The 24,517-nt window shown below is 45.8% G+C and overlaps 1 protein-coding gene across 1 annotated transcript in view; it reads right to left on the reverse strand.

The window, feature by feature from the left end:
• The window catches only part of LOC110494809 (glutamate receptor-interacting protein 2-like), a 182,387-nt gene that overhangs the window by 43,301 nt on the left and 114,569 nt on the right, over window positions 1–24,517 (reverse strand). The window contains exons 12-16 of the mRNA XM_036948442.2: window positions 22,257–22,446; window positions 10,729–10,874; window positions 8,427–8,507; window positions 4,706–4,769; window positions 2,867–3,012 (exon numbers count right to left, since the gene is read on the reverse strand). Of these exons, the coding sequence (XP_036804337.2) occupies window positions 2,867–3,012; window positions 4,706–4,769; window positions 8,427–8,507; window positions 10,729–10,874; window positions 22,257–22,446 (627 nt within the window). The remainder of the gene's footprint in view (window positions 1–2,866; window positions 3,013–4,705; window positions 4,770–8,426; window positions 8,508–10,728; window positions 10,875–22,256; window positions 22,447–24,517) is intronic.

Consider the following 24,517-nt stretch of genomic DNA (forward strand, 5'->3'; position numbering starts at 1 on the left):
GTTGGAACATTGCTGCAGTGACTTGCTTCCATTCAGTCACAAGAGCATTAGTGAGGTCGGGCACTGATGTTGGGCAATTAGGCCTGGCTCACAGTCGGCGTGCCAATTCATCCCAAAGGTGTTAGATGGGGTTGAGGTCAGGGATCTGTTCAGTCCACACCGATCTCGACAAACCATTTCTGTATGGACCTCGCTTTGTGCACGGGGGGCATTATCATACTGAAAATGGAAAGGGCCTCCCCCAAACTGTGGCCACAAAGTTGGAAGCACAGAATTGTCTAGAATGTCATTGTCTGCTGTAGCATTAAGATTTCCCTTCACTGGAACTAAGGGGCCTAGTCCAAACCATGAAAAACAGCCCCATGCCATTATTCCTCCTTCACCAAACTTTACAGTTGGTACTATGCATTGGGGCAGGTAGTGTTCTCCTGGCATCTGCCAAACCCAGATTTGTCTGTCGGACTGCCAGATGGTGAAGCGTGACTCATCACTCCAGAGAACGTGTTTCCATTGCTACAGAGTCCAGTGGCGGTGAGCGTTACACCACTCCAGATGACGCTTGGCATTGTGCATGGTTATCTTAGGCTTATGTGCAGCTGCTCAGCCATGGAAACCCATTTCATGAAGCTCCCGACGAACAGTTCTTGTGCTGACGTTACTTCCAGAAGCTGTTTGGAAGTCGGTAGTGAGAGTTGCCAAGGACAGAAGATTTTTACGCACTACACGCTTCAGCACTCGGCAATCCCGTTCTGTGAAATTGTGTGGCCTACCACTTCGTGGCTGAGCCGTTGTTGCTCCTAGACGTTTCCATTTCACAATAACAGCACTTACAGTTGACCGGGGCAGCTCTAGCAGGACAGAAATGTGACAAACTGACTTGTTGGAAAGGTGGCATCCTACGACGGTGCCACGTTGAAAGTCACTGAGCCCTTCAGTAAGGTCATTCTACTGCCATTGTTTGTCTATGGAGATTGCATGGCTGTGTCCTTGATTTTATACTCCCCATCAGCAACGGGTGTGGCTGAAATAGGCAAATCCACTCATTTAAAGTGGTGTCCATATACTTTTGTGTGTATATATAGTGTCGGTCATGTGTGAGACATGTCCTCAGATCCCACCACTGAAGAAGGGAGAGAAAAGGTTTGGAAGAGAGGAGAGGAGAGGAGAGGAGAGGAGAGGAGAGGAGAGAGGGGAGAAGAGGAGAGGAGAGGAGAGAGGAGATGCGAGGAGAGAGGCGAGGCGAGGAGAGAGGAGAGGAGAGGAGAGGGGAGAGGAGAGGAGAGGAGAGAGGAGAGGCGGAGATGAGAGGAGAGGAGAGGGGAGAGGAGAGGAGAGAGGAGATGCGAGGAGAGGAGAGAGGAGAGGAGAGGAGAGGAGAGGAGAGGAGAGGAGAGGAGAGGAGAGAGGGGAGAAGAGGAGAGGAGAGGAGAGAGGAGATGCGAGGAGAGAGGAGAGGAGAGGAGAGAGGAGAGGAGAGGAGAGGGGAGAGGAGAGGAGAGGAGAGAGGAGAGGCGGAGATGAGAGGAGAGGAGAGGAGAGGGGAGAGGAGAGGAGAGGAGAGGAGAGGAGAGGAGAGGAGAGGAGAGAGGGGAGAAGAGGAGAGGAGAGGAGAGAGGAGATGCGAGGAGAGAGGCGAGGCGAGGAGAGAGGAGAGGAGAGGAGAGGGGAGAGGAGAGGAGAGGAGAGGAGAGAGGAGAGGAGAGGAGAGGGGAGAGGAGAGGAGAGGAGAGGAGAGGAGAGGAGAGGAGAGGAGAGAGGAGATGCGAGGAGAGGAGAGGAGAGAGGAGAGGCGGAGAGGAGAGGAGAGGAGAGGGGAGAGGAGAGGAGAGGAGAGAGGGGAGAAGAGGAGAGGAGAGGAGAGGGGAGGAGAGGCGAGGCGAGGAGAGGAGAGAGGGGAGAAGAGGAGAGGAGAGGCGACGAGAGGCGAGGAGAGGCGAGGCGAGGCGAGGAGAGGAGAGGAGAGGAGAGGAGAGGAGGAGAGGGGAGGAGAGGCGAGGCGAGGAGAGAGGGGAGAAGAGGAGAGGAGAGGAGAGGCGAGGAGAGAGGAGAGGCGAGGAGAGAGGAGAGGAGAGGAGAGGAGAGGAGAGGAGAGGAGAGGAGAGGGGAGAGGCGATGCGAGGAGAGGAGAGGGGAGAGGAGAGGAAAGGAGAGGAGAGGAGAGGGGAGGAGAGGGGAGAGGCGATGCGAGGAGAGGAGAGGGGAGAGGAGAGGAAAGGAGAGGAGAGGGGAAAGGCGAAGCGAGGCGAGGAGAGGAAGATAAAAGATATCTTCAGCTACAGCTGGAGCTAGAGCTGCATCTGATATTTGGTAGAGAGCATGAACTATATAACAGGTTACTACTATTCATCATGTATAGCTAGCTATTGGTGGGTCTAAAACACTAGAATACTGGTGGGTGATAATTGTTACATCGTGATTGTGTCAGACGGGGAGAACAAACGGTTGTGGATATTTTCAGACAATACTGCCACCCTGTGGTGGAGCCTGGTACTGTAACTCATGTTCATATTGTACATAAGGCATAATGTTGCCTTCGTGTTGGTTTATTTTTTTGGGCTTGTTTAACTAATCACTGCCTTAGTTCTCCAATGATCATGCCTATTGCTTCATTGATCAATAAGCTAATTTAATTGATCAGTATCAAAAACAATGATTTGTGTGATTGAAATGTTGATTGAAATGTTACTGCATTGTTAGGAGCCATTAATATAAACCTTTCTCTGCACTCACTGTAACATCTGCGAAACTGTGTCTGCCACCAATGAACTTCGATTTGATCTTCTGGTTGAAACATTGTGCAGGAGTTTGACATATTTCATATCCTTCTTCCTAACTGTCTCCCAGCCAGGCACCGAAACAGGCTCACCAGAGTTGTCTTCGTCCTTACGGATCTTGAGTTTAACCAGGTCCTCGGCCTGTTCTAGGATCTGACAGGCGTCTTCCATAGAACAGCTCTCCAGTCTGATGTTGTCTATGGCCAGGAGCTTGTCCCCAGGCTCCAAGGTACCAGTCCTGGGTAAAGAGAGAGAGGAGGTAGAGAGAGGATGAGATGGAGGGTGTAGAGAGAGAGAGAGAGAGAGAGAGAGAGAGAGAGAGAGAGAGAGAGAGAGAGGGAGGGGCAGGGAAAGAGAGAGAGAGGAGGTAGAGAGAGGGGAATGGAGTAGCGAGAGGATGAGATGGAGGGTGTAGAGAGAGAGAGAGAGAGAGAGAGAAATAGAGATGTAGAGAGAGGGAGGGGCAGGGAAAGAGAGAGAGAGGGGTAGAGAGAGAGAGGGATAGAAAGAGGTAGAGAGAGAGAGAGAGAGAGAGAGAGAGAGAGAGAGAGAGAGAGAGAGAGAGAGAGAGAGGAAGAAACAGGTAACTCTATCATTAGTGATTTAGTGGGAAATGTCTATCTGTAGGAGGACTACATTACTGTCTCTCTCTGTAGGAGGACTACATTACTGTCTCTCTGTGGGAGGACTACATTACTGTCTCTCTCTGTAGGAGGACTACATTACTGTCTCTCTCTGTGGGAGGACTACATTACTGTCTCTCTCTGTAGGAGGACTACATTACTGTCTCTCTCTGTAGGAGGACTACATTAATGTCTCTCTCTGTGGGAGGACTACATTACTGTCTCTCTCTCTCTGTAGGAGGACTACATTACTGTCTCTCTCTGTAGGAGGACTACATTACTGTCTCTCTCTGTAGGAGGACTACATTACTGTCTCTCTCTGTGGGAGGACTACATTAATGTCTCTCTCTGTGGGAGGACTACATTACTGTCTCTCTCTGTGGGAGGACTACATTAATGTCTCTCTCTGTGGGAGGACTACATTACTGTCTCTCTCTCTCTGTAGGAGGACTACATTACTGTCTCTCTCTGTGGGAGGACTACATTAATGTCTCTCTCTGTGGGAGGACTACATTACTGTCTCTCTCTGTAGGACTACATTACTGTCTCTCTCTATAGGAGGACTACATTACTGTCTCTCTCTGTGGGAGGACTACATTACTGTCTCTCTCTGTAGGACTACATTACTGTCTCTCTCTGTAGGAGGACTACATTACTGTCTCTCTCTGTGGGAGGACTACATTACTGTCTCTCTCTATAGGAGGACTACATTACTGTCTCTCTCTGTGGGAGGACTACATTACTGTCTCTCTCTGTAGGACTACATTACTGTCTCTCTCTGTAGGAGGACTACATTACTGTCTCTCTCTGTGGGAGGACTACATTACTGTCTCTCTCTGTGGGAGGACTACATTACTGTCTCTCTCTGTAGGACTACATTACTGTCTCTCTCTGTAGGAGGACTACATTACTGTCTCTCTCTGTGGGAGGACTACATTACTGTCTCTCTCTGTGGGAGGACTACATTACTGTCTCTCTCTGTAGGACTACATTACTGTCTCTCTCTATAGGAGGACTACATTACTGTCTCTCTCTGTGGGAGGACTACATTACTGTCTCTCTCTGTGGGAGGACTACATTACTGTCTCTCTCTGTGGGAGGACTACATTACTGTCTCTCTCTGTGGGAGGACTACATTACTGTCTCTCTCTGTAGGAGGACTACATTACTGTCTCTCTCTGTAGGAGGACTACATTACTGTCTCTCTCTCGAACAATTTAACCCAAGTCATTCATCTCTGGCCTGAACCCATCCATACTGTACCTGTCTGTGGCCTGAAGCCACCCATTTTCCTGTATCATACTGTACCTGTGAGCCATGCTGCCTTTCTTAATGTCTGAGATGATTAACGGCTCTCCAGATTTCTTACTGGCTGTGAGGGACAGGAGAAGAGAGGATGAGGAGGAGAGAGGTCAGCTAATGTTAGTTACTGATGCACATAGTTTTATCAAATGTTGGTTCTTTCTCTCTGTGTGTGTGTGTGTGTGTGTGTGTGTGTGTGTGTGTGTGTGTGTGTGTGTGTGTGTGTGTGTGTGTGTGTGTGTGTGTGTGTTGTAACATATGTACAGTTGAAGTCGGAAGTTTACATACAGTTATGTTGGAGTCATTAAAACTCCTTTTTCAACCACTCCACAAATGTCTTGTTCAAGTCTGGTTCACCCTTGGGAGCAATTTCCAAACGCCTGAAGGTACCACGTTCATCTGTACAAACAATAGTATGCAAGTATAAACACCATGGACCCACGCAGCCGTCATACCACTCAGGAAGGAGACGTGTTCTGTCTCCTAGAGATGAACGTACTTTGGTGCGAAAAGTACAAATCAATCCCAGAACAACAGCAAAGGACATTGTGAAGATGCTGGAGGAAACAGGTACAAAATTATCTATATTCACAGTTAAACGAGTCCTATATCGACGTAACCTGAAAAGCCACTGCTCCAAAACCACCATAAAAAAGACAGACTACGGTTTGCAACTGCACATGGGGACAAAGATTGTACTTTTGGAGAAATGTCCTCTGGTCTGATGAAACAAAAATAGAACTGTTTGCCCATAATGACCGTCGTTATGTTTGGAGGAAAAAAGGGGAAGCTTGCAAGCCACAGAACACCGTCCCAACTGTGAAGCACAGGGGTGGCAGCATCATGTTGTGGGGGTGCTTTGCTGCAGGAGGGACTGGTGCACTTCACAAAATAGATGGCATCATGAGGGCGGAAAATTATGTGGATATATTGAAGCAACATCTCAAGACATCAGTCTGGAAGTTAAAGCTTGGTCACAAATGGATCTTCCAAATGGACAATGACCCCAAGCATACTTCCAAAGTTGTGGCAAATTGGCTCAAGGACAACAAAGTCAAGGTATTGGAGTGGCCATCACAAAGCCCTGACCTCAATCCCATAGAATATTTGTGGGCAGAACTAAAAAAGTGTGTGTGAGCAAGGAGGCCTACAGTTACACCAGCTCTGTCAGGAGGAATGGGCCAAAATTCACCCAACTTATTGTGGGAAGCTTGTGGACAGCTACCCGAAACGTTTGACCCAAGCAATGCTACCAAATACTAATTGAGTGTATGTAAACTTCTGACCCTCTGGGAATGTGATGAAAGAAATAGAAGTTGAAATAAATCATTCTCTCTACTATTATTCTGACATTTCACATTCTTAAAATAAAGTGGTGATCCTAACTGACCTAAGACAGATAATTTTTATTAGGATTAAATGTCAGGAATAGTGAAAAACTAAGTTGAAATGTATTTGCCAACGGTGTGTGTCTGTGTGTATATATATATATATATATATATATATATATATATATATACAGTATAGCATAAAATAGCATAAATATTTTTTGGACAACATATGAGTATACATATATATATAATATTATATGTTGTCCAAAAAATATTTATGCTATTTTGTTGACAAAAGAAAAACTGAGATTGAAGTGAACAAAAAGGCAGATCAACAGCTGGCTATTGGTGATGTTCCAGAAGAAACTCTCCCATGTACAACGTGGAGACCCTTGTGGGGTTCCGCTACTGAAGACAGACCTGAAGACTGAAGACTTTTGGACACATTGGTTTCCTTACCCTGTAAGCAGTCTATGGTCAAGGTATGACAACAATTCATGCTTTGGTTTAGTTTCCCTGACACTGTTTCCACATGCTAATTTTTAGCATGTGTGGCACAAATACCATTCAAGTCATGGGACCGATATCAGAATTGTTTGGGGATCTGTTAAAATCATCTATAAGTGACTTTCTTAAAATTCACAATCATTTTGAGATACTTTTGGATTATTTGTCTTTTTTTTCCGAACTATCCCATTATTTATTTTATTTTATTTAACCTTTATTCATTTTTATTTCATTGAACCTTAAAGGGGAGGAGAAGACTTAAAGGGGAGGAGAAGACTTAAAGGGGAGGAGAAGACTTAAAGGAGAGGAGAATACTTAAAGGGGAGGAGAAGACTTAAAGGAGAGGAGAGGACTTAAAGGGGATGAGAAGACTTAAAGGGGCGAATAAGACTAAAAGGGGAGGAGGAAACTTAAAGGGAGGAGGAGACTTAAAGGGGAGCAGAAGACTTAAAGGGAGAAGAAGACTTAAAGGGGAGGAGAGCACTTAAAGGGGAGGAGAATACTTAAAGGGGAGGAGAAGACTTAAAGGGGAGGAGAAGACTTAAAGGGGAGGAGAATACTTAAAGGGGAGGAGCAGACTTAGAGGGGAAAAGAATACTTAAAGGGGAGGAGGAGACTTAAATGGGAGAAGAAGACTTAAAGGGGAGGAGGAGACTTAAAGGGGAGGAGAAGACTTAAAGGAGAGGAATTAAAGGGGAGGAGAAGACTTAAAGGGGAGGTGAATACTTAAAGGGGAGCAGAAGACTTAAAGGAGAGTAGAAGACTTAAAGGAGAGGAGAATACTTAAAGGGAGAAGAAGACTTAAAGGGGAGGAGCAGACTTAAAGGGGAGGAGAAGACTTAAAGGGGAGGTGAATACTTAAAGGGGAGCAGAAGACTTAAAGGGGAGGAGAAGACTTAAAGGGAGAAGAAGACTTAAAGGGGAGGTGAAGACTTAAAGGGGAGGTGAAGACTTAAAGGGGAGGTGAATACTTAAAGGGGAGCAGAAGACTTAAAGGGGAGGAGGAGACTTAAAGGGAGAAGAAGACTTAAAGGGGAGGTGAAGACTTAAAGGGGAGGTGAATACTTAAAGGGGAGCAGAAGACTTAAAGGAGAGGAGAAGACTTAAAGGAGAGGAGAATACTTAAAGGGGAGGAGAAGACTTAAAGGGAGAAGAAGACTTAAAGGGGAGGAGGAGAAAAAAATCCCATTGCTGCTATTTTTGTTTAAGAGGCAGCGAGGAGAACACCCAGGGAATAGATCAGAAGAGTGATACTTCATGCCCTTTTAATAAAGTCAACAACCCTTCAGATAGCTGCTTGTGCATAAACAGAGCTGTAGCAGCTGGGTACGTTCCCAAGGCAGTCAGTCTTCTGCAGGCACAGGGAGAGTGAAGAGGATTAGTGGGGGCTTCGTTCCAAATTACACCCTATTTCCTACAGAAGGCGATGGGCCCTGAACAAAAGTAGTGCACTATATAAGCAATAGGGTGTAACTTAAGATGCAACCACGGAGTAACACTGGGTGGTCTAGTGATAAAATAAACCCACGTCCTTGAGAAACAGGATAAATAGTTTATCCTGACTGTCCATGATAGATCATTAAGACATGATGGTACAGGAAGTGTGTATGGTTATTTTTTATCTAATCTTTATTTAACCGTTATTTAATACAAGTGTGTGTGTGTGTATATATGCGTGTGTGCTTGCATGTGTGATAATATGTGTGTGTCTGCGTGTGTGTGTGTGTGTGTGTGTGTGTCTGCCCGCGTGTGTGTGTGTACCTGCGTGTGTGTGTGTGTACACGTGTATGTGTGTTTGCCTGCATGTGTGTGTGTGTGTGTGTGTCTGCCTGTGTGTGTGTGTGTGTGTGTGTGTGTGTGTGTGTGTGTGTGTGTGTACTAAGCCTTACCACTGATGGTGATGCCCAGCTCCACCCCTCTCTTCTTAGGTAGTTTAACATGGAACGTTCCACTACTGGGCACAACAGACTCTACAACACACCACAACACAACACACATCATAACTGGCATTACAGGAAGTTATTTACAGGAGATAATAGTCTAGTCTGAGTCCCAAATGGCACCCAATTGCCTATGTAAGCACCAGCTGTCAGAGCAGCTCACAGATCACTGCACCTGCACATAGCCCATCTGTAAATAGCCCATCCAATCTACCTCATCCCCAGACTGTATTTATTCATTTATCTTGCTCCTTTGCACCCCAGTATCTCAACTTGCACATTCCTATTCTGCACATCTACCATTTCAGTGTTTAATTGCTAAATTGTAATTACTTCGCCACCATGGTCTATTTATTGCCTAACCTCCCTTATCCTACCACATTTGCACTAACTGTATATAGACTTTGTTTTCTACTGTATTGTTGACTGTATGTTTGTTTATTCCATGTATAACTAACTCTGTGTTGTTGTATGTATCGAACTGCTTTGCTTTATCTTGGCCAGGTCGCAGTTGTAAATGAGAACTTGTTCTCAACTAGCCTACCTGGTTAAATAAAGGTGTTCTCAACTAGCCTACCTGGTTAAATAAAGGTGTTCTCAACTGGCCTACCTGGTTTAAATAAAGGTGTTATCAACTAGCCTACCTGGTTAAATAAAGGTGTTATCAACTAGCCTACCTGGTTAAATAAAGGTGTTCTCAACTAGCCTACCTGGTTTAAATAAAGGTGTTCTCAACTGGCCTACCTGGTTAAATAAAGGTGTTCTCAACTGGCCTACCTGGTTAAATAAAGGTGTTCTCAACTAGCCTACCTGGTTTAAATAAAGGTGTTCTCAACTGGCCTACCTGGTTAAATAAAGGTGAAATTAAATACAATTTAAAAAATGCAGTGCACTACTTTAGACCAGGACCTATAGGGACAAAGTAGTGCACTACTTTAGACCAGGACCTATAGGGACAAAGTAGTGCACTACTTTAGACCAGGACCTATAGGGACAAAGTAGTGCACTACTTTAGACCAGGACCTATAGGGACATAGTAGTGCACTACTTTAGACCAGGACCTATAGGGACATAGTAGTGCACTACTTTAGACCAGGACCTATAGGGACAAAGTAGTGCACTACTTTAGACCAGGACCTATAGGGACATAGTAGTGCACTACTTTAGACCAGGACCTATAGGGACAAAGTAGTGCACTACTTTAGACCAGGACCTATAGGGACAAAGTAGTGCACTACTTTAGACCAGGACCTATAGGGACAAAGTAGTGCACTACTTTAGACCAGGACCTATAGGGACAAAGTAGTGCACTACTTTAGACCAGGACCTATAGGGACAAAGTAGTGCACTACTTTAGACCAGGACCGATAGGGACATAGTAGTGCACTACTTTAGACCAGGACCTATAGGGACAAAGTAGTGCACTACTTTAGACCAGGGCCTATAGGGACATAGTAGTCCACTACTTTAGACCAGGACCTATAGGGACAAAGTAGTGCACTACTTTAGACCAGGACCTATAGGGACATAGTAGTGCACTACTTTAGACCAGGACCTATAGGGACAAAGTAGTGCACTACTTTAGACCAGGGCCTATAGGGACATAGTAGTGCACTACTTTAGACCAGGGCCTATAGGGACATAGTAGTGCACAACTTTAGACCAGGACCTATAGGGACAAAGTAGTGCACTACTTTAGACCAGGACCGATAGGGACATAGTAGTGCACTACTTTAGACCAGGACCTATAGGGACAAAGTAGTGCACTACTTTAGACCAGGGCCTATAGGGACATAGTAGTGCACTACTTTAGACCAGGGCCTATAGGGACATAGTAGTGCACTACTTTAGACCAGGACCTATAGGGACAAAGTAGTGCACTACTTTAGACCAGGACCTATAGGGACATAGTAGTGCACTACTTTAGACCAGGACCTATAGGGACAAAGTAGTGCACTACTTTAGACCAGGGCCTATAGGGACATAGTAGTGCACTACTTTAGACCAGGGCCTATAGGGACATAGTAGTGCACAACTTTAGACCAGGCCCGATAGGGACATAGTAGTGCACTACTTTAGACCAGGGCCTATAGGGACATAGTAGTGCACTACTTTGTCCTTTAGGGACACTTTACTAAAACAAACCTGTGACTGTTAGTCTAGCTAGCTTTTTCAACATTTTCTATGAATTCATTACTTTCACATGCTGGTATTTATAGCCTAATGAGAGGCCTAAGCCCCAGTGACCAACCTGCGACGTCAAACTCCACCTCCACCTCCACCTTATTGGTCAGAGCCGCATCTCGGAGAAGCTGATTCGCTTCCTCCAGTGTTCCGTCCTCCGTGGGGATTCCGTTGATGGACAGGAGTCTGTCTCCCACCTGCAGCAGTCCGCACCTGTCAAGACAAAATCAATCAATGTGTCAGTCAGAAGCTGCAGTCGGGTGTATAACTGCAGGTATACATGATCTGTAATGAGCCCCTGCAGGAAAACATCTGCCAAGTGCTTCAATTGGAATAAAAAAAAATATGTCATTTTTACCAGTAACTTTCATATGAATATCCAGGATTTAAACAGGCAGTAGAACATTTCATTATTTAATTCAAATCAAAATCGATTGGATTTGTACTTTTCAGTTGTAACAGTCAGAGAAATAAGGAAGAAATGAAAGGAGATGGAAAAAGTCTGCAGAGTTAAGACTGTTTTAATGACTACAGTAACCTCCAGGGAAGCAGAGCACATGCATCTTATTACCAATCATCTGGAGAGTCATTGAAAAGGCACTGGAGAGTGAACAGGTCAGATTTACAGAGAGAGAGAGAGAGAGAGAGAGAGAGAGAGAGAGAGAGAGAGAGAGAGAAAGAGAGAGAGAGAGGGAGGGGAGAGAGAGAGAGAGATACAGGGAGGGAGGGAGGGAGGGAGATACAGGGAGACAGGGAGGGAGAAAGATAAAAGGAGAGAGAGAGAGAGAGAGAGAGAGAGAGAGAGAGAGAGAGAGAGAGAGAGAGAGAGAGAGAGAGAGATACAGGGAGACAGGGAGGGAAAAAGATAAAAGGAGAGAGAGAGAGAGAGAGAGAGAGAGAGAGAGAGCGAGAGAGAGAGAGAGATACAGGGAGACAGGGAGGGAAAAAGATAGAGGGGAAATATGAAATCAGAGTTTGAAACAAACACCCTCTTTATCAGATCGAGGATGCATCGGTGGAGGTGCTGTGATTATTTTTGATTCAATTGACAGAACACACACACACACACACACACACACACACACACACACACACACACACACACACATACACACACACACTCACACACACACATACACACACACACACACACACACATACGCACAGAGATATGCTGCAAACACACACACACACACACACACACACCCCCCCACACACACACACACACACCCTTGTTAGCTGTATTGCCGATTCATCAGTGTTCTGCAGGACATGGGCGGTTTGAAATGAGGAGGAGGATAGAGTTACTATAGTTTACAGAAGGGCTTTGGAGGTCAGCATATCTACAGCAGAGGGCTGTAGACACACACACTACACTGCCCCTACTCAGGAAACCATTTTTAAACCTTATACCTCACCTCTCAGTAGAGCTGTCTGTCTGTATTACTCACCTCTCAGTAGAGCTGTCTGTCTGTATACCTCACCTCTCAGTAGAGCTGTCTGTCTGTATTACTCACCTCTCAGTAGAGCTGTCTGTCTGTATACCTCACCTCTCAGTAGAGCTGTCTGTCTGTATTACTCACCTCTCAGTAGAGCTGTCTGTCTGTATACCTCACCTCTCAGTAGAGCTGTCTGTCTGTATACCTCACCTCTCAGTAGAGCTGTCTGTCTGTATTACTCACCTCTCAGTAGAGCTGTCTGTCTGTATACCTCACCTCTCAGTAGAGCTGTCTGTCTGTATACCTCACCTCTCAGTAGAGCTGTCTGTCTGTATACCTCACCTCTCAGTAGAGCTGTCTGTCTGTATACCTCACCTCTCAGTAGAGCTGTCTGTCTGTATTACTCACCTCTCAGTAGAGCTGTCTGTCTGTATACCTCACCTCTCAGTAGAGCTGTCTGTCTGTATACCTCACCTCTCAGTAGAGCTGTCTGTCTGTATACCTCACCTCTCAGTAGAGCTGTCTGTATACCTCACCTCTCAGTAGAGCTGTCTGTCTGTATACCTCACCTCTCAGTAGAGCTGTCTGTCTGTATACCTCACCTCTCAGTAGAGCTGTCTGTCTGTATACCTCACCTCTCAGTAGAGCTGTCTGTCTGTATACCTCACCTCTCAGTAGAGCTGTCTGTCTGTATACCTCACCTCTCAGTAGAGCTGTCTGTCTGTATACCTCACCTCTCAGTAGAGCTGTCTGTCTGTATACCTCACCTCTCAGTAGAGCTGTCTGTCTGTATACCTCACCCCTCAGTAGAGCTGTCTGTCTGTATACCTCACCTCTCAGTAGAGCTGTCTGTCTGTAAACCTCACCCCTCAGTAGGGCTGTCTGTCTGTGACTGGAATTAGACAGTCTTTACAGCCCCTACTCAGAAAACCATTTTAAACCTTATACCTCACCTCTCAGTAGAGCTGTCTGTCTGTATACCTCACCTCTCAGTAGAGCTGTCTGTCTGTATACCTCACCCCTCAGTAGAGCTGTCTGTCTGTGACTGGAATTAGACAGTCTTTACAGCCCCTACTCAGAAAACCATTTTTAAACCTTATACCTCACCTCTCAGTAGAGCTGTCTGTCTGTATACCTCACCTCTCAGTAGAGCTGTCTGTCTGTATACCTCACCCCTCAGTAGAGCTGTCTGTCTGTGACTGGAATTAGACAGTCTTTACAGCCCCTACTCAGAAAACCATTTTTAAACCTTATACCTCACCTCTCAGTAGAGCTGTCTGTCTGTATACCTCACCTCTCAGTAGAGCTGTCTGTCTTTATACCTCACCTCTCAGTAGAGCTGTCTGTCTGTATACCTCACCTCTCAGTAGAGCTGTCTGTCTGTATACCTCACCTCTCAGTAGAGCTGTCTGTCTGTATACCTCACCTCTCAGTAGAGCTGTCTGTCTGTGACTGGAATTAGACAGTCTTTACAGCCCCTACTCAGGAAACCATTTTTAAACCTTATACCTCACCTCTCAGTAGAGCTGTCTGTCTGTATACCTCACCCCTCAGTAGAGCTGTCTGTCTGTGACTGGAATTAGACAGTCTTTACAGCCCCTACTCAGGAAACCATTTTTAAACCTTATACCTCACCTCTCAGTAGAGCTGTCTGTCTGTATACCTCACCCCTCAGTAGAGCTGTCTGTCTGTATACCTCACCTCTCAGTAGAGCTGTCTGTCTGTATACCTCACCTCTCAGTAGAGCTGTCTGTCTGTATACCTCACCTCTCAGTAGAGCTGTCTGTCTGTGACTGGAATTAGACAGTCTTTACAGCCCCTACTCAGGAAACCATTTTTAAACCTTATACCCCACCTCTCAGTAGAGCTGTCTGTCTGTATACCTCACCTCTCAGTAGAGCTGTCTGTCTGTATACCTCACCCCTCAGTAGAGCTGTCTGTCTGTGACTGGAATTAGACAGTCTTTACAGCCCCTACTCAGGAAACCATTTTTAAACCTTATACCTCACCTCTCAGTAGAGCTGTCTGTCTGTATACCTCACCTCTCAGTAGAGCTGTCTGTCTGTGACTGGAATTAGACAGTCTTTACAGCCCCTACTCAGGAAACCATTTTTAAACCTTATACCTCAGATCTCAGTAGAGCTGTCTGTCTGTATACCTCACCTCTCAGTAGAGCTGTCTGTCTGTATACCTCACCTCTCAGTAGAGCTGTCTGTCTGTATACCTCACCTCTCAGTAGAGCTGTCTGTCTGTGACTGGAATTAGACAGTCTTTACAGCCCCTACTCAGGAAACCATTTTTAAACCTTATACCTCACCTCTCAGTAGAGCTGTCTGTCTGTATACCCCACCTTTCAGTAGAGCTGTCTGTCTGTGACTGGAATTAGACAGTCTTTACAGCCCCTACTCAGGAAACCATTTTTAAACCTTATACCTCACCTCTCAGTAGAGCTGTCTGTCTGTATACCTCACCCCTCAGTAGAGCTGTCTGTCTGTATACCTCACCTCTCAGTAGAGCTGTCTGTCTGTATACCTCACCTCTCAGTAGAGCTGTCTGTCTGTATACCTCACCTCTCAGTAGAGCTGTCTGTCTGTGACTGGAATTAGACAGTCTTTACAGCCCCTACTCAGGAAACCATTTTTAAACCTTATACCCCACCTCTCAGTAGAGCTGTCTGTCTGTATACCTCACCTCTCAGTAGAGCTGTCTGTCTGTATACCTCACCCCTCAGTAGAGCTGTCTGTCTGTGACTGGAATTAGACAGTCTTTACAGCCCCTACTCAGGAAACCATTTTTAAACCTTATACCTCACCTCTCAGTAGAGCTGTCTGTCTGTATACCTCACCTCTCAGTAGAGCTGTCTGTCTGTGACTGGAATTAGACAGTCTTTACAGCCCCTACTCAGGAAACCATTTTTAAACCTTATACCTCAGATCTCAGTAGAGCTGTCTGTCTGTATACCTCACCTCTCAGTAGAGCTGTCTGTCTGTATACCTCACCTCTCAGTAGAGCTGTCTGTCTGTATACCTCACCTCTCAGTAGAGCTGTCTGTCTGTGACTGGAATTAGACAGTCTTTACAGCCCCTACTCAGGAAACCATTTTTAAACCTTATACCTCACCTCTCAGTAGAGCTGTCTGTCTGTATACCCCACCTTTCAGTAGAGCTGTCTGTCTGTGACTGGAATTAGACAGTCTTTACAGCCCCTACTCAGGAAACCATTTTTAAACCTTATACCTCACCTCTCAGTAGAGCTGTCTGTCTGTATACCCCACCTTTCAGTAGAGCTGTCTGTCTGTGACTGGAATTAGACAGTCTTTACAGCCCCTACTCAGGAAACCATTTTTAAGTGGCAGCTTCGCTGGAGGTGGGTTTTGCAGAAAGAAGAACAGGCAAAGTGGCGTTGACTCATCTTATACAAGGCTCGAATGGGTTGTAACGGGTCGTAACGGGTCGTAAAGGGTAGCAACGGGTTGTAATGGGTTGCAATGGGCTTTAATGGGTTGCAATGGGTTGGAACGGGTCGTAACGGGTCGTAAAGGGTAGCAACGGGTTGCAATGGGTTGTAATGGGTTGCAATGGGTTGTAACGGGTTGCAATGGGATTTACTGGGTTGCAATGGGTTTTAACGGGTAGCAATGGGTTGCAATGGGTTTTAATGGGTTGCAATGGGTTTTAACGGGTAGCAACGGGTTGCAATTGGTTGTAATGGGTTGCAATGGGCTGTAACGGGTAGCAACGGGTTGCAATTGGTTGTAATGAGTAGTAATGGGTTGTAATGGGTAGTAATGGGTTGTAATGGGTTGTAATGGATTGCAAAGGATTGCAATGGGTTGTAATGGGTTGCAATGGGTTGAAATGTGTTGTAATGGGTAGTAATGGGTTGTAATGGGCAGTAATGGGTAGCAATGGGTAGCAATGGGTTGTAACGGGTATTAATGGTAGTAATGGGTTGCAATGGATTCTAATGGATAGTAATGGGTTGTAATGGATAGTAATGGGCTGTAATGGGCAGTAATGGGTTGTGGTGGGTTGTAATGGGTAGTAATGGGTTGTAATGGGCAGTAATGGGTAGTAATGAGTAGTAATTGGTAGTAATGGGTAGTAATGGGTTGTAATGGGTAGTAATGGGTAGTAATAGGTTGTAATGGGTAGTAATGTGTTGTGGTAGGTTGTAATGGGTAGTAATGGGTTGTAATGGGTAGTAATGGGTTGTAATGGGTAGTAATGGGTTGTGGCAGGTAGTAATGGGTAGTAATGGGTAGTAATGGGCGGTAATGGGTTGTAATGGGTAGTAATGGGCGGTAATGGGTTGTAATGGGTAGTAATGGGTTGCGATGGGTTGTAATGGGTAGTAATGGGTGGTTGAAATGGGTGGTAATGGGTAGTAATGGGCTGTAATGGGTAGTACTCGGTTTGTAATGGGCAGTAATGGGTAGTAATGGGTTGTAATGGGTAGTAATGGGTTGTGGTGGGTTGTAATGGTAGTAATGGGTTGTAATGTGTAGTACTTGGTAGTAATGAGTAGTAATTGGTAGTAATGGGTTGTAATGGGTAGTCATGGGTTGTAATGGGTAGTAATGGGTAGTAATGGGTTGTAATGGGTAGTAATGGGTAGTAATGGCTGTAATGGGTTGTAATGGGTAGTAATGGGTAGTCATGGGTTGTAATGGGTTGTAATGGGTAGTAATGGGTAGTCATGGGTTGTAGTGGGTAGTAATGGGTTGTAATGGGTAGTAATGGGTAGTAATGGGGACAGACAGCAGTTTGAGACACACTGTGAAACAGGATCTTGAAATGTTCCTACCCCAAAATATGTTCAAAGTTCCCCAGTCCACCCCCCCCCCCCAACCCCAACCACAACCCTTCAATCTTCTGACTGATAAGAGATGAGAGTGAATTGTACAGTCTGAGCCCCACTGAGGCTTGACCTAGATAGTTATATCAACTCTCATCCAGTTTGATGCCAAGACATTTTCTCTGAAGTACAAAGGAAGACACTGTCTCTTTAATTTCAAGCCTTCCTGACATAATAAAGACATAATACAGTGGTGTTTTCATTGTAACTCATCTGTTTCCTGTGACCCAGAATTGTTGAGAAGAGAGAAGACAGAGAGAAGGAGAAAGAGAACGAAAGAGAGAGAAAGAGATGGAGAGACAGAGAGATGGAGAGACAGATAGAGAGACATATATATATATTTATATATATAAATACAGTGCCTTGCGAAAGTATTCGGCCCCCTTGAACTTTGCGACCTTTTGCCACATTTCAGGCTTCAAACATAAAGATATAAAACTGTATTTTTTTGTGAAGAATCAACAACAAGTGGGACACAATCATGAAGTGGAACGACATTTATTGGATATTTCAAACTTTTTTAACAAATCAAAAACTGAAAAATTGGGCGTGCAAAATTATTCAGCCCCCTTAAGTTAATACTTTGTAGCGCCACCTTTTGCTGCGATTACAGCTGTAAGTCGCTTGGGGTATGTCTCTATCAGTTTTGCACATCGAGAGACTGACATTTTTTCCCATTCCTCCTTGCAAAACAGCTCGAGCTCAGTGAGGTTGGATGGAGAGCATTTGTGAACAGCAGTTTTCAGTTCTTTCCACAGATTCTCGATTGGATTCAGGTCTGGACTTTGACTTGGCCATTCTAACACCTGGATATGTTTATTTTTGAACCATTCCATTGTAGATTTTGCCTTATGTTTTGGATCATTGTCTTGTTGGAAGACAAATCTCCGTCCCAGTCTCAGGTCTTTTGCAGACTCCATCAGGTTTTCTTCCAGAATGGTCCTGTATTTGGCTCCATCCATCTTCCCATCAATTTTAACCATCTTCCCTGTCCCTGCTGAAGAAAAGCAGGCCAAAACCATGATGCTGCCACCACCATGTTTGACAGTGGGGATGGTGTGTTCAGCTGTGTTGCTTTTACGCCAAACATAACGTTTTGCATTGTTGACAAAAAGTTCAATTTTGGTTTCATCTGACCAGAGCACCTTCTTCCACATGTTTGGTGTGTCTCCCAGGTGGCTTGTGGCAAACTTTAAACAACACTTTTTATGGATATCTTAAAGAAATGGCTTTCTTCTTGCCACTCTTCCATAAAGGCCAGATTTGTGCAATATATGCAATAGGATTGTTGTCCTATGGACAGAGTCTCCCACCTCAGCTGTAGATCTCTGCAGTTCATCCAGAGTGATCATGGGCCTCTTGGCTGCATCTCTGATCAGTCTTCTCCTTGTATGAGCTGAAAGTTTAGTGGGACGGCCAGGTCTTGGTAGATTTGCAGTGGTCTGATACTCCTTCCATTTCAATATTATCGCTTGCACAGTGCTCCTTGGGATGTTTAAAGCTTGGGAAATATTTTTGTATCCAAATCCGGCTTTAAACTTCTTCACAACAGTATCTCGGACCTGCCTGGTGTGTTCCTTGTTCTTCATGATGCTCTCTGCGCTTTTAACGGACCTCTGAGACTATCACAGTGCAGGTGCATTTATACGGAGACTTGATTACACACAGGTGGATTGTATTTATCATCATTAGTCATTTAGGTCAACATTGGATCATTCAGAGATCCTCACTGAACTTCTGGAGAGAGTTTGCTGCACTGAAAGTAAAGGGGCTGAATAATTTTGCACGCCCAATTTTTCAGTTTTTGATTTGCTAAAAAAGTTTGAAATATCCAATAAATGTCGTTCCACTTCATGATTGTGTCCCACTTGTTGTTGATTCTTCACAAAAAAATACAGTTTCATATCTTTATGTTTGAAGCCTGAAATGTGGCAAAAGGTCGCAAAGTTCAAGGGGGCCGAATACTTTCGCAAGGCACTGTATATATATATATATATATATATATATATATATATATATATATATATATATATATATATATATATATATATATAGAGAGAGAGAGAGAGAGAGAGAGAGAGAGAGAGAGAGAGAGACAGAGAGAGAGAGAGACAGAGAGAGAGAGACAGAGAGAGAGAGAGAGATACAACAGCACAATTAGACCCAACCAAATCATGAGAAAACAAAAAGATAATTACTTGACACATTGGAAAGAATTAACAAAAAAACAGAGCAAACTAGAATGCTATTTGGCCCTACACAGAGAGTACACAGCGGCAGAATACCTGACCACTGTGACTGACCCAAAATTAAGGAAAGCTTTGACTATATGCAGACTCAGTGAGCATAGCCTTGCTATTGAGAAAGGCCGCAGTAGGCAGACATGGCTCTCAAGAGAAGACAGGCTATGTGCTCACTGCCCACAAAATTAGGTGGAAACTGAGCTGCACTTCCTAACCTCCTGCCCAATGTATGACCATATTAGAGAGACATATTTCCCTCAGATTACACAGATCCACAAAGAATTCGAAAACAAATCCAATTTTGAAAAACTCCCATATCTACTGGGTGAAATTCCACAGTGTGCCATCACAGCAGCAAGATTTGTGACCTGTTGCCACGAGAAGAGGGCAACCAGTGAAGAACAAACACCATTGTAAATACAACCCATATTTATGCTTATTTATTTTATCTTGTGTCCTTTAACTATTTGTACATTGTTAAAACACTGTATATATATAATATGACATTTGTTATGTCTTTATTGTTTTGAAACTTCTGTATGTGTAATGTTTACTGCTAATTTTTATTGTTTTTCACTTTATTTATTCACTTCATATATTATCTACCTCACTTGCTTTGGCAATGTTAACACATGTTTCCCATGCCAATAAAGCCCCTTGAATTGAATTGAATTGAATTGAGAGAGAGAGAGACAGATAGAGAGACAGAGCGACAGAGAGCAAGAGACAGAGAGACAGAGAGAGAGAGAGACAGAGAGACAGAGAGAGAGACAGAGAGACAGAGAGAGAGAGACAGAGAGAGAGACAGAGAGAGAGAGAGAGAGAGAGAGACAGAGACAGAGACAGAGAGAGAGAAAGAGACTCTGTGAGGAAGGAAGAGAATAACTAATGTGACTCCACAGACTGCTGGAATGAACTCTCTGTCAGAGACGTGTGTGTGTGTATGTGTGTGTGTGTGTGTGTGTGTGTGTGTGTGAGACAGTGGTGGACACGTTCCAGTTAGACACGTTCCAGGTGGACACGTTCCAGGTGGACACGTTCCAGGTGGACACATTCCAGGTGGACACGTTCCAGGTAGACCTGTTGCAGGTGGACACGTTCCAGGTGGACACGTTCCAGGTGGACACGTTCCAGGTAGACCTGTTGCAGGTGGACACGTTCCAGGTGGACACGTTCCAGGTAGACCTGTTGCAGGTGGACACGTTCCAGGTGGACACGTTCCAGGTAGACCTGTTGCAGGTAGACCTGTTGCAGGTGGACACGTTCCAGGTTGACACGTTCCAGGTGGACACGTTCCAGGTGGACACGTTCCAGGTGGACACGTTCCAGGTAGACCTGTTGCAGGTGGACACGTTCCAGGTAGACCTGTTGCAGGTGGACACGTTCCAGGTGGACACGTTCCAGGTGGACACGTTCCAGGTAGACCTGTTGCAGGTGGACACGTTCCAGGTGGACACGTTCCAGGTGGACACGTTCAAGGTGGACCTGTTGCAGGTGGACACGTTCCAGGTAGACCTGTTGCAGTTGTTCTGTCTCTGCATAACAGAACATTGCTGTATCATACGGAGGTGGTTCCTGAGAGACTACAAGTATTTCTCCAGGAGATCTGATCATCTGAGCTGCAAGCCTGCTTCCAGCAGAGGCCTCTGTGACATTGTGAAATAGCACAGGTAACAAGGAGGATTATGGGTAAGCAAACAGACACAATTCCCTGTGATCAGAGCAGAAACACAAGAGGGAACTCTCTCTCTCTCTTTGTCTCTCTCTCTCTCTTTGTCTCTCTCTCTCTCTTTGTCTCTCTCTCTCTCTTTGTCTCTCTCTCTCTCTTTGTCTCTCTCTGTCTCTCTCTCTCTCTCTCTCATTCTCTCTCTCTCTCTCTCTCTCTCTCTCTCTCTCTCTCTCGCTCTTTTTCTGTTACATGTGCTTCTCTCATTCAAGAATAGCTAAATTATCCCGTAGTGAAGCAGGAATGCCCAGGAGACATGGCATAGTTCAAAATCATATTTATATCAAAGAGCAACGAAAAACACAGGAACATGTTTTTGGTTTTTTGTTTTTGGTTTCCCTGCTGTCTGTACACCTCACCTCTCAGTAGAGCTGTCTGTACACCTCACCTCTCAGTAGAGCTGTCTGTACACCCCACCTCTCAGTAGAGCTGTCTGTCTGTACACCCCACCTCTCAGTAGAGCTGTCTGTCTGTACACCACACCTCTCAGTAGAGCTGTCTGTCTGTACACCTCACCTCTCAGTAGAGCTGTCTGTCTGTATACCTCACCTCTCAGTAGAGCTGTCTGTATACCTCACCTCTCAGTAGAGCTGTCTGTACAACCCACCTCTCAGTAGAGCTGTCTGTCTGTACACCTCACCTCTCAGTAGCGCTGTCTGTCTGTACAACCCACCTCTCAGTAGAGCTGTCTGTCTGTACACCCCACCTTTCAGTAGAGCTGTCTGTCTGTACACCTCACCTCTCAGTAGAGCTGTCTGTCTGTACACCCCACCTTTCAGTAGAGCTGTCTGTCTGTACACCCCACCTCTCAGTAGAGCTGTCTGTCTGTACACCCCACCTCTCAGTAGAGCTGTCTGTCTGTACACCTCACCTCTCAGTAGAGCTGTCTGTCTGTATACCTCACCTCTCAGTAGAGCTGTCTGTATACCTCACCTCTCAGTAGAGCTGTCTGTACAACCCACCTCTCAGTAGAGCTGTCTGTCTGTACACCTCACCTCTCAGTAGCGCTGTCTGTCTGTACAACCCACCTCTCAGTAGAGCTGTCTGTCTGTACACCCCACCTTTCAGTAGAGCTGTCTGTCTGTACACCTCACCTCTCAGTAGCGCTGTCTGTCTGTACACCCCACCTCTCAGTAGAGCTGTCTGTACACCTCACCTCTCAGTAGAGCTGTCTGTCTATACACCTCACCTCTCAGTAGAGCTGTCTGTACACCCCACCTCTCAGTAGAGCTATCTGTACACCCCACCTCTCAATAGAGCTGTCTGTCTATACACCTCACCTCTCAGTAGAGCTGTCTGTCTGTACACCACACCTGTCTGTACACCTCACCTCTCAGCAGAGCTGTCTGGCTCTATGAAGCGGATGAGAGGGGGAGCAGAGAGCGTCTCTGTAGCGAATATTCCCCCCTGTAGTTGGACCCCAAAGCCATTGAGGGGGTCTCCTCTCAGGATGATCTCACTGCTCTCTGTGTGGACGATCTGGCCACCAGGACCTACACTACTGGACGCCAGGGACACGGCTGTGGGGGAGGGGGAGAGAGAGAGAGAGAGAGAGAGAGAGAGAGGGAGAGAGAGAGACAGACACAGAGAGAAACAAAGAGATAGACAGACAGAGAAAGAGAGAGAGAGAGGCAGAGAGAGAAACAGAGAGACGGACAGAGAGAGACAGACAGACAGACAGATAAACAGAGATAGACGGACAGACAGAGACAGAGAGAGAGACATCAGGCAGGAGTGTATATTAACTATACCAACCCTGCTCTTGGGAATGGGCATGCAGGGTTTTGTTCCAACATTGTTGTAACAGATGTAGCTACCACAATCAATGTCCTGGTGAGAATCAGGTGACCTAGATTAGAGTTGGTGCATGCAGGATGGTAACTCTCCAGGTACTACTAAGAGGGGCTACTAAGAAGGGCTAATATGAGGGGCTAACATGAGGGGCTACTAGGAGGGGCTAATATGAGGGGCAACTAGGAGGGGCTAATTTGAGGGGCTACTAGGAGGGGCTAATATGGGGGGCTACTAGGAGGGGCTACTAAGAGGGGCTACTAGGAGGGGTTAATATGAGGGGATACTAGGAGGGGTTAATATGAGGGGCTAATATGAGGGGCTACTAGGAGGGGTTAATATGAGGGGCTAATATGAGGGGCTACTAGGAGGGGTTAATATTAGGGGCTACTAGGAGGGGCTAATATGAGGGGCTACTAGGAGGGGCTAATATGGGGGGCTACTAGGAGGGGCTACTAAGAGGGGCTACTAGGAGGGGTTAATATGAGGGGCTACTAGGAGGGGCTAACATGAGGGGCTACTAGGAGGGGCTAATATGAGGGGCTACTAGGAGGGGCTAATATGAGGGGCTACTAGGAGGGGCTACTAGGAGGGGTTAATATGAGGGGCTACTAGGAGGGGTTAATATGAGGGGCTAATATGAGGGGCTACTAGGAGGGGTTAATATGAGGGGCTACTAGGAGGGGTTAATATGAGGGGCTAATATGAGGGGCTACTAGGAGGGGTTAATATGAGGGGCTAATATGAGGGGCTAATATGAGGGGCTACTAGGAGGGGCTAATATGGAGGGCTACTAGGAGGGGCTACTAAGAGGGGCTACTAGGAGGGGTTAATATGAAGGGCTAATATGAGGGGCTACTAGGAGGGGTTAATATGAGGGGCTACTAGGAGGGGCTAATATGAGGGGCTACTAGGAGGGGCTAATATGAGGGACTACTAGGAGGGGTTAATATGAGGGGCTAATATGAGGGGCTAATATGAGGGGCTAATATGAGGGGCTACTAGGAGGGGCTAATATGAGGGGCTACTAGGAGGGGCTAATATGAGGGGCTACTAGGAGGGGTTAATATGAGGGGCTAATATGAGGGGCTACTAGGAGGGGTTAATATGAGGGGCTAATATGAGGGGCTACTAGGAGGGGTTAATATGAGGGGCTACTATGAGGGGCTAATATGAGGGGCTACTAGGAGGGGCTAATATGGGGGGCTACTAGGAGGGGCTAATATGGGGGGCTACTAGGAGGGGCTAATATGGGGGGCTAATATGAGGGGTTAATATGAGGGGCTAATATGAGGGGCTACTAAGAAGGGCTAATATGAGGGGCTACTAGGAGGGGCTAATATGGGGGGCTACTAAGAAGGGCTAATATGAGGGACTACTAAGAAGGGCTAATATGAGGGGCTACTAGGAGGGGCTAATATGAGGGGCTACTAGGAGGGTATAATATGGGGGGCTACTAAGAAGGGTTAATATGAGGGGCTACTAGGAGGGGCTAATATGAGGGGCTACTAAGAGGGGATAATATGGGGGGCTAGTAGGAGGGGCAAATATGAGGGGCTACTAGGAGGGGCTAATATGAGGGGCTAATATGAGGGGCTAATATGGGGGGCTACTAGGAGGGGCTAATATGGGGGGCTACTAGGAGGGGCTAATATGGGGGGCTACTAGGAGGGGCTAATATGGGAGGCTACTAAGAAGGGCTAATATGAGGGGCTACTAAGAAGGGCTAATATGAGGGGCTACTAGGAGGGGCTAATATGAGGGGCTACTAGGAGGGGCTAAAATGGGGGGCTACTAGGA

The sequence above is a fragment of the Oncorhynchus mykiss genome, chromosome 17, assembly GCF_057628025.1.
Source record: "Oncorhynchus mykiss isolate SJ-2025 chromosome 17, ASM5762802v1, whole genome shotgun sequence".
In the NCBI taxonomy this organism is placed as follows: Eukaryota; Metazoa; Chordata; class Actinopteri; order Salmoniformes; family Salmonidae; genus Oncorhynchus; species Oncorhynchus mykiss.